This window comes from Felis catus, chromosome B4 (genome assembly GCF_018350175.1).
Source record: "Felis catus isolate Fca126 chromosome B4, F.catus_Fca126_mat1.0, whole genome shotgun sequence".
Lineage (NCBI taxonomy): Eukaryota > Metazoa > Chordata > Mammalia > Carnivora > Felidae > Felis > Felis catus.
This window is the reverse complement of record NC_058374.1, coordinates 123,998,368-124,008,919: the sequence shown is the minus strand read 5'-3', so window position 1 is coordinate 124,008,919 and position 10,552 is coordinate 123,998,368. Positions and strand designations below refer to the sequence as shown.

Genomic DNA, 10,552 nt, shown 5'->3' with positions numbered 1-10,552 from the left:
TTTTCTCAACAAAAATCAATTCATAGTCATAGCACAATCTAAATATGAACAGATTAAACAATGTCGACTTCAGTTTTCTTTTTTTCCAGTAGCACCGCAGCCTAAGGAAACAGTGTGAGTGTGCCTTTGCTTCAGGTCAAAGGACGCCGGGCACAAGAACAGAGAGAGCTTTTAACTTCACTCACTAGAGGGTGACCTCATCTGAGCACGTCCTGGTCAGCATGCCAACCTCCACCCCCTCCTAAAAAGGTGGTAAACGCAAGCAACTTTCTTGGGCGTGTGAAAGGACAAACCGGGGACAATAATCCTGCCAGCTCCGAGCCCGAAATTCGACAGCCGGCTATACGGCAGATCTTACTGTAGGGAGAGTCATGAGCCCGAATTAAGTTGAAAGAAAAGAAAAAGGAAGGGAAAGGAAGAAAAGAAAAGAAAAAGAGAAGAGAAGAGAAAACAGAAAAGAAAAAAAAAAAGACAAAGAATAGGCAACGCCTCCGGCCCAAAGTCCCAACTCTGCCTGGTCACGTGCCCGCGCCCCCAACTTTCTGGTCCGATGCGGCTCCCAGGCCCTGTACTTTTGGTTCCACCCGCCGGGTGTCGGCTACTACCCCAGCGCATTTCCGGCTGTGGTGGGACAGTCTGCGGAAAGTAGGGCACTTCGCGGTAAGGTCTCCCCGGGCGCGCCGTTAGGGCCAGTAGGGAGTGCGGTGTGCAGTTTCCCTTCTGTTAGGGTTGATAGGGTCGCGGGGAAGCCACCAGGTGTCGGCCTTCCGCTTGATGTGCAAGATCTGCCTTTAAGTTCCAAAGGCCCAGCCCCCACACTAAGAGCCCCTGGGAGGCTGCTCTCGGGCGTGGAGGGGGCGTTCGGACCCTCAGCACGCTCGTTTCGTAACTGGGGACACGGGGCGCGGGGTGGGAGAGAACGCGGTGGCCTGTTTCGTCTTGAGCTGGGAGCGTTCTAACACCTTCCGCCTTTCCTCCCCGTCTAGCCCACCGACCATGCCCGCGGGCGTGTCCTGGGCCACCTACTTGAAAATGTTCGCCGCCAGCCTCCTGGCCATGTGCGCCGGGGCCGAAGTGGTGCACAGGTACTACCTGCCGGACCTGGTGAGTGCAGGAGGGGCTGTGGTCCTGGCTCCTGGACCACTCATTCTCCTCCCAGCAATGCAGACCATCTTAAAACGAAATTAGAAGCACCTCTGCTTTGGACCTGAAGCCTTATGATGGCATTCCATTGCATTAAGAGCAATGCATGACCTGTTCTTAACAAGGCCTTACAGGGGTCTTAGCCTGTCACCTGCCTACCACTGGCCTTAATCTGCCATTTACCTCTTGTTCCCACTGTTGCAGCCACACTGGCTTCTTTGCGGTTTCTCAAACTCATAAAGCCTGTCCCCATCTCAAGGCCATGCTTTTTCTCATCCCAGAATGCTTTCCTCCCAGATCTTGGGGTTGGTTTCCTACTTCAAAACGTCAGGTCTCTGCTCAAATATCTCCTCCAGCAATGAAGGTCCTTTGGACAGCTCCTAAAGGATTGCTTCTGTGCTATTATGTCTCTGTTCTTTGTTTCCAGAAAGGACTTGTCACAGTTTGCAAGTATTTTATTCCTTTGTCTATTGACTTGTTCTTTGTTTCCTCCACCAGAATGTAATCTCCATGAAGGGACTGGACCTGCGTCGTTCACCCTTGTATCTCAGTCACCTAGGAAAGAACTTAGAATGTAGTAAATGCTCAATAAATATTTGATGATTGAAGAATGAGGGAATATAGGCATTCGAAAGAGGGAGAAACATTAATTTTAATAAGCCTTCATTGAGTTAGAACTGGGAATTACAGGTGCTTTTGAAGACTTCTGGTCTGGTGGAGGTGGAGGCAAGGAAGCACAGCGAAAGAATGACAAATGTGTGCTAGGTATTATGCTACAGGTGTGAATAGAGTGGTTTGGAGCACTGCATAGGGAACGGTCATTTCTGCCCGGACTCTGGACAGGTAACACAGAGAACCAACCATTTGTGTTTCTAGTTTTAGTGAATTGACAACGACGGTTTTGGAGGTATTCTTGTTTTCAGAGGAGGAAACAGGTTCAGAAGAGTGAACATGATTTCCCAAGATCACATAGCTTACTGAGGATTTGAAGCCCAAGCTTTCTGTTTAGTGTTTCTCTTTTTGGATCCTGTTAATAAAGTAGTATAACACTCACGTACAACATTCAGCTTGAATTCAGGCATGTAGATGAGAATGTGCAAATCCCTCCTTCCCATTTACTAAAACCCCCTTTCCCCAGTCTGCTCCCCACACGTCTACCATTTTTTTTTTTTTAATTTTTTTTTCAACGTTTTTTATTTAGTTTTGGGACAGAGAGAGACAGAGCATGAACGGGGGAGGGGCAGAGAGTGAGGGAGACACAGAATCGGAAACAGGCTCCAGGCTCTGAGCCATCAGCCCGGAGCCTGACGCGGGGCTTGAACTCACGGACCGCGAGATCGTGACCTGGCTGAAGTCGGACGCTTAACCAACTGCGCCACCCAGGCGCCCCTACCATTTTTTGATTAGTGTCTACTTGCAGACTTTTACTGTTGTTGAAATAAGCACACACACAGAGTTTATATGTAAATAGGCATTCATATACACAATTCTCTGTAACTTGCTTGTTTCGGTTAAAATCTATATGAATAGACACATGTTTATATCAGTAGCCTTTTTTCTTTCTGACCATTGAATAGCATTTCCTTATATGGTTGTTCCATATATTATTTAATCAATCCCCTAGTGACATTTTGGTGGTACCTAGTTTTTGTACAAACAATGCTGACGTAGCTCTTTCTTACCACCATAGACTTCTCCTTTGAGTTCTGGGGATGCATCAAGGATACTTAGTGGAGACCAAAAGGTGTAAGAACCTTCCACAGAAATGCAATTGAGTCATTAATTCATGAGGAATTGACATCAGGCAGGCATCACAGAGGAAGGATTGCTGTTATTTGACCCTGGGGAATTGACCAAAAAAATTGCCCTTTGATTCACTCTTCTCATTATAAGTGGGAGTATGCAAGGTTGCTGCTCGGACCTTGAGAAGAGGCAGCAGGAAACCACAATCTCTAGAAGGACCATACTGAAGCGTCTCAGGCCACTTCATCCTGATGGGGTGATGACATCAGCAGTAGGGTACCTCTCTAGGGACTTGACAACGGCTAGGGCTGGCCAGCTATGTGTAGGATGCTGGATGCTTTACTAACATTTAAAGGATTTGTGTTCTTCACCTGCGTCTGTTGGTGCTGTTCTGGCAGTGACTCACTGTTGTAACAACCTCTGGCCTTTGTAGGGGTCTTTCAGTCTTTACAGCTGGAAGGTCTGGGTGGAGCCCAGAGCAGAAGACACCTTGATGGCTGCCTAGAGCGGGTGCTTAGTACGTCTTAAGCGAGCAGCATCAAGGATGCTTTTTCGAGTTGTGCAGCTCAGCTCCTCAGAATAGGAATGGAGGCAAGGATGCAAGGCGGACACTCTGTCCTGGGATACAAAGCGTGCTTTTGCTTCAGCTTTTCTTTGCAGTTTCATTTACTTTTGCATTACTTTTACTGGTTCCGTTTTCCTTAATTTATAATCTATTTATTATCAAAACAATGGGTGGTCAAAAAAATGCAGTCTCAGGACTCATGTTAAAGTGTTCATTTTTGGTTGTCTCCAGACACAACCATATACATACAAACTGCTATTTAGAACCTCTGCTGACATTGTTTTTTTTAATTAAAAAAGAATTTTTTTTTTAACGTTTATTCATTTTTTGAGAGAGAGAGAGAGAGAGAGCAAGCGAGCATGAGTAGGGAAGGGGCAGAGAGAGGGAGACACAGAATCCTAAGCAGGCTCCAGGCTCTGAGTTGTCAGCACAGAGCCCGACGCAGGGCTCGAACCCATGAACTGCAAGATCATGACCTGAGCGGAAGTTGGATGCTCAACCAACTGAGCCACCCAGGCGCCCCAACATTGTTAAATTTTGATGTCAGTAAACTTTTTAGTCTTTTAAAAGTTATATACTATGTATATATATAAATATATAATATATAAAAATCTATATTATATATATTACATATTTTGTAAAGAAAAGTGCTATCTTTCTTTTAATAAAAGGTGAATTGTCATTTTAGTTTTGTAATGTATTGGCAACTCAGATTACTCCACATGTGTGCCTGTGTGTGTAAGTGGGTGGTTGTATATACTTTGTAGAAATTTGAAACCTGCTGTTACTGTACTTCATTATTTTTTAAGGTTTTTCTTTTAATTCCAGTTAACATGCAGTGTTATATTAGTTTCAGATATACAGTATAGTATATTATTATATTTTATAGGGCTTTGTGATTTCATATAATTTCCTTTTTGTCCTTTTTTTTGGTTTTTTTATTTTAGAGAAAGCACGTGTGAGCGGGGGAGAGGAGCAGTGGGAATGAGAGGGAGGGAGAGAGAGAGAGAAAGAGGAAGAATCCCAGGCAGGCTCCATGATCAGTGTGGAGCTGGATACTGGGCTCCATCCCACAACCCTGGGATCATGACCTGAGCCAAAATCAAGAGTCGGACACTCAGCTGACTGAGCCACCCAGGGGCCCCCATATAATTTCCTTTTGTGACCTGGGGGAAAAAAGAGCCCTTCTAAGTTAATTCTTTTTCACAGTTTAATGAACAGGAAACAAACTATATTCTTTGCTTGTATTAAAGGGATTGGAATGTCAACATCCTAGGACCAGTTTAAGATAGGAAATTGTCAGACAAGTTACTCTAGCTTTTATTCCAGTTCTCATCACTGATTTTTGTGGAAAGTCATTTTCACTTCAAAATGAGAATTTTGCTGTGAAGCACGTCTCTTAGGTCCCTACATCTGACCCTGACCCCAAACCCCAAACCCCATATTCTTTCCTAAACTATTTCTTTAGGATTAATTAGTTGTTAGGAGACAAAGAGTAAAATGAACCAGATCACGGTGTTTGGACTTCAGGCATTGAAAAGCTATTGAGATTTTTGATGTGATTTAAATTATACCAGAATAATCTCGCAGTTTTGTATAAAATAATTAGAGTAAAGATTTTATTTCTCTATAATCTTATGAGCTTATAAGGGTCCTGAGCAATGATTTTTTCATGGAGCACAGTTTTTGCCTGCTTTTTATAACCTCATAGGGTTGTAAGAAATGAGGAGATTACGATGTGGTCCCTTTCCTCAGGACCTTACAGTGGAAGCTGATAGCTGATAGAAAGAGACATGCCTCTGAATCATTCTGGACACTTCCACTTGGATGTGCAGTGAGCGTGTTCAGAACTGAGCTCCTGACCTTCCTCCAACAGACCTGCCCTTGAAGTCTTGCCTATCACAGTGGATGGTGACTCCATTGTTCTCATTCAGGCCCAAACCTAGCAGTCCTCTTTAACGCCTGTCTCATACTGTGCATGACAGCAAATCCCATTGGCTTTACCTGAAGAATATATCCAGAATCTCACTGCTTTTCACCACCTCCTTTGCTGCCACTTAGTTCGAGCCACTGTCAGTCACCTCCCACCTCAGGGACTGTGTTAGCTCCCTGGTCTGGCTTCTGCCTTCCACCCCTGCTCCCCTCCAGTCTTTCCTCAGTAAAAGCCATTGTCCTCTTTTTATGCTTGGCTTGAGTCAGGTCCTGTCACTCCTCTGCTCAGAACTCTCCACTGGTTTTGCATCTCTGCAGCCACTTTTCCCCTCTGTCCTCGTCTCTTCCTAACTTCTAGTCGAATACTTTATGCCAGTTGTGCTGACCACCTTGATTTTCCTTGTGCGTAAAGGTACGTTCCTGCCATAGATCCTCTGCATTTGTGGTTCCTTCTGCCCGAAACACTCCTAGATATCTGCATGGCCGCTTTCCTCACCCTCCTTCATGTCTTTGTTCGGAAGTCACCTTTTCAGACAAAATAAGCCCATGGAAAGATGCTCGGCATCTTTAGCCATCAGGGAAATGCAGATGACAACCATAGTAAGATACCACTTCATAACCACTATCATGGCTATGATTAAAAAAACCAGACTGGGGGCACCTGGGTGGCTCAGTCGGTTGGGTGACCGGCTTCGGCTTGGGTCATGATCTCGCGGTCTGTGAGTTCAAGCCCCACATTGGGCTCTGTGCTGACAGCTCAGGGCCTGGAGCCTGTTTCAGATTGTGTCTCACTCTCTCTCTGACCTTCCCCCATTCATGCTCTGTCTCTGTCTCTAAAATGAATAAACGTTAAAAAAAATTTTTTTAATAAAAAAAAAAACAAAACCAGACTGCTCATGAGAAGTGTTGGTGAGCATGTAGAGTAAAGGGAACCCCCTTACGGTGCTGATAGGAATGTAAAATGGTGCAGCTGCTTTGGAAAACAGTCTGGCAGTTCCTGACCCAGTTCAACAGAGTCATAGGACTTAGCAATTCCACATCTAGGTTTATACCCAAGAGAAATGAAAACATACATTCACACAAAAACTTGTACACACAGACAGATGTTCACAGAAGTATTCATAAGAGTAAAAAAGTGGGAACAATCCAAATGTCCATCATCTGGTGAATGGATAAGTAAAACGTGGTCTATCCTTTTAATGCAATATTATTCTGTCCTCAAAGGAAATGAAGTACAGATATATTTGACAGCATGGATCAGACCTTGAAAACATGCCAAGTGAAAGAAACTACTCACAAAAGACCACATGTTATATGATTCCATTTATGTGAAATGTCCAGAATAGGCAAATCTGTGGAGACAAAAAGATTAATGGTTGCCCAGGGCAGTGGCTTAGTGTGGGGCAGAATTGTGTGGAAATAGTAGTGACAGCTGATGGGCACAGGGTTTCTTTTTGGAGTGATGAAAAGTTCTAGAATTTACTGTAGTGAGGGATGCACACCTTTGTGAATATACCAAAAGCTACTGAATTGGAATCGTATACTTTAAACAGGTGAATGGTATGGTATATGAATTATATCTCACTGTGTCACTAAAGCTGTCACGTCAAGCTTTTCCTGACCACTTTTCTTGAAGTCAGTTCTTTTTTTTTTTCTCTTTATAATTTGCACATAATAGGCACTTACTGTTTTTGAATAAATCAGTTGATTTCTAATACCTGTTTTCTGTGCCAGGCACATGGTGGAGAGTGAGTAAGTGGTGCGGGAATGGGTTTCAAAATGTGGAAAGCTTTATTAAAATTGTGATCTGTCATTTAATGTTGATGGAAACTCTCCCTCTGTGAGTCCTGTAATACTGAAGACACAGGTTCTTATAATTAGGATTTACGATTGAGTGCACAGGGACTTTTTGTTCTACTTTTTGTGTTCTTTGATGCCTTTCAGGTCACAGTTAATTACAGTCTAAGAAAGCACCGGCATCTGTGTTTTTTTGTTTTGTTTGATAGACAATACCTGAAATTCCACCAAAGCCTGGAGAACTCAAAACGGAGCTCTTGGGACTGAAAAAGAGACAACATGAACCTCAAGTTTCCCAGCAATAGAAACTTCAAAATACAACTCTGTCAAGAACTCCGTGAATATTTTAAGTATTAAACACATCTTTTTTTTTTTTATTAAAAAAAATTTTTTTTTTTAATGTTTATTTTTGAGACAGAGAGAGACAGAGCATGAACGGGGGAGGGTCAGAGAGAGGGAGACACAGAATCTGAAACAGGCTCCAGGCTCTGAGCTGTCAGCACAGAGCCTGACGCGGGGCTCGAACTCACAGACCGTGAGATCATGACCGGAGCCGAAGTCGGCCGCTTAACCGACTGAGCCACCCAGGCGCCCCTAAACACATCTTTTTAAAGTCTGTTGAGTCAACTGCTTGTCTTTAAACACCTAATGCAGTGCTAACTGCAAGAGGAGGTGCTCAGGTGTTAGCTGATGCGTGGAGATTTTATTATAGATTGACCACTATTTCTTGAAAACTGCCAAAATATGTATCATCAGCTTCTTTGCATGTGGTTGAATACTTAGTCTTGAATATTATGTGAGAAAGAATGTCTGCAGTGTTCCCTGCCCTTATAATTCTGGGTTATTTCTCTGAATAAGCTTGACTATCATGGCATAATGGGAATTCTGAATTAACTATAATAAAAGTGCCATTGACACTGAAAGCTTATGGTATGAAGTTAATATTTCTCCAAAACTGGAAAGTGCTACTAAACTGAATTAAGTTGAAATATTTAAAGTTTGAAGTTCTTTTTTTTTTTTTTTAAGTTTATTTTTCAGAGAGAGAACGTGTGCATGTGCAATCGTGCAATCGGGGTCCTCGAGGGGCAGAAGGAGAGAGAGAATCCCAAGGCTCCGTGCTGTCAGCACAGACCCCAATGCAGGACTCGATTCCACAAACTAAGAGCTCATGACCTGAGCATAAATCAAAAGTCAGATGCTTAAGTGACTCAGCCACCCAGGCGCTCCGAAGTTTGAAGTTCTTTAATTGTGTACTTGACAAAATTATGAAAGATGTCACTTGGACTGTCGCAAGTTCTTTACCCCCAAATTTGAGAAACCATGTTACTATGTAATTATTCTTACAAAATAAATTTTAAAATAACTGAAAAGCTTAAATGAGCTTTGTAATTGGGTGAATTGTGTCCTCTTTCAAAAGATGTTGAAGTCTTAACCCCCAGTACCTGTGAAGGTGACCTTATTTGGAAATAAGGTCTTTGCAAATATAACCAAGTTAAGATGGGGTCATCAGGGTGGGTCCTAATCCAACATGACTGGGGTCTTTACAAGAAGAGACACAGACACACTAGGAGAATGCCAGGTGACAACAGAGACCGGAGGGATGCAACTACGATCCCAGGAGCACCAAGGATGGCAGACCACCACCAGAAGCCAGGAAGAAGCAAGGAGGGATTCTAGCCAGAGTCTCAGCGCGTGGCCTGGCTGACACCTGGAGTTTAAGATCTCTGGCCTCCGGAACTGTGAGGGAATCCATTTCCTGTGAGGGAATCCATTTCCGTTGGTTTAAGCCACCCAGTTGGTGGTACTTTGTTATGGCAGCCCTAGGAAAGTAATATACATATTTCAAGTCTTCCTCTGAGTTTATAAAGGACAAAAGTAATTGATAGAGCAGTTGGCTATTTAGGGCTATTTTTCCAAGAAAGTTTTTCAGAATTTTTTTTTATGTTTGTTTATTTTTGAGAGATTAAGCAAGTGGGGGAGGGGCAGAGAGAATCCCAAGCAGGCTCTGCCGGGTCAGCACAGAGCCCAATGCAGGGCTTGAACTCACAAACTTGAGATCATGACCTGAGGTGAAACCAAGAGTCAGATGCTTAACTGACTGAGCACCCCAGTAAAGTGGGGATTCTAAGTGACTTTCTAAGTGATCTAAGTGATTTCTAAGTGACTAATTCTAAGGATTCTAAGTGACTTTCACCAAAGTATGTATGTATTCCTGTTTTGAAGTTAACCCGTTATGAAAAACATACATTATGGCGGCCATGGAAATGCGGGAATAGACTCCCTGAGGAAAGGCAGTAAATAAGGCCCTAAATGCTGATCACGGAGCAGCCTTCGGTTGTCTTGGCCTCTGCAGGGATTTTATCAGCTAGAGTGGCCTTGCTCAGAGCCACATGCCTCCTGCCATTCGGCACAACTCTGAGGGGCCCCTTGTGGCTCAGTTCCCTGTGGGCTGGCTGGGGCCATCTTTGGACATGCGTTGCTTCTCCCCTTCTCCCTCTGCTCCATCCCATTTCCTTTCCTTCCACAGGTGCTGATTCAAGTGCACTCCTTAACGAACATCCTGTATACTAAAAACTCCATTCTAGTGCTTCCTGGAGAACCAAATCGGTGACCTACAAACCAAAAATCAAAAGTTGTACTAGATTCTTCCTTAATAAAGCTGTGGGAGAAAACAACTCAAGATGGACCAGTTGCAAGTTATTTGGTAATTAAATTAGGTCAAACAGTTGTGCAAGGTGTCTTGGACGTAGCTGCTCGCTTTTCCAAAAACTGAGGGAGTACGATGCTTTCTAAGCTTCCTGCTGGAAACAATGGAAACTCAGAAATTGCAATTGGAAGACTCTGAAGAGCAAGTTTCAGATGTTATTAATTTAATGCAATGCGATGGCTTTAATTTCTTTATAACAATCTTTATTAAAAATGGTAATCTATAGTGGCCAAAAAATTGGAAACTAGTACAACTAATAGCTAATAATATAACATCGTATCACAAAAAGAAGCCACATCTTAACTATAGCATGTTTCCCGATGACGATGACTGATGGAGCTCCCGTTTTATTTCTTAAAAGAAACAGATTTTAAAAAAGATACACATTCAAGTAAGGTAGCCATTAAAGTGATTATTGCAAATTAACCCTAGAAAAATAGCTTGGAGGGAGGAGTAGGAAGCATACAACCAACAGAAATACAAGAAGCCCAGAAAAGTGTCCTAGATCATCAGGAAAATTCAGTCCCTAACAAAACAGTAAAGTTGTATTATAGTTAATATTAAAGTTATCATAGTAAAGTTAGTTTCCAGAGAATTTCCTCTCACACATATGATCTCTGAATATACAACTCAGATTTTCTCTCCCTAGCCACAGTTAAATAAGA

The 10,552-nt window shown here is 43.0% G+C and overlaps 1 protein-coding gene across 2 annotated transcripts; it reads left to right on the top strand.

Moving 5' to 3' along the window:
• Positions 1 to 8,557, top strand: CB4H12orf73 (chromosome B4 C12orf73 homolog). Of its 2 annotated transcripts, none has more exons than XM_045062251.1 (4): positions 1 to 660; positions 987 to 1,104; positions 7,390 to 7,526; positions 8,207 to 8,557. In XM_045062251.1, exons 2-3 carry the CDS (start codon positions 997 to 999, stop codon positions 7,483 to 7,485), a joined length of 204 nt encoding a protein of 67 aa, XP_044918186.1. In that variant the 5' UTR covers positions 1 to 660; positions 987 to 996; the 3' UTR covers positions 7,486 to 7,526; positions 8,207 to 8,557. The 2 variants fall into 2 exon arrangements, with proteins under 2 accessions (XP_044918186.1, XP_044918185.1); XM_045062250.1 differs by having other exon boundaries at positions 463 to 660; positions 7,390 to 7,530.
• Positions 8,558 to 10,552: the final 1,995 nt, after the last annotated feature.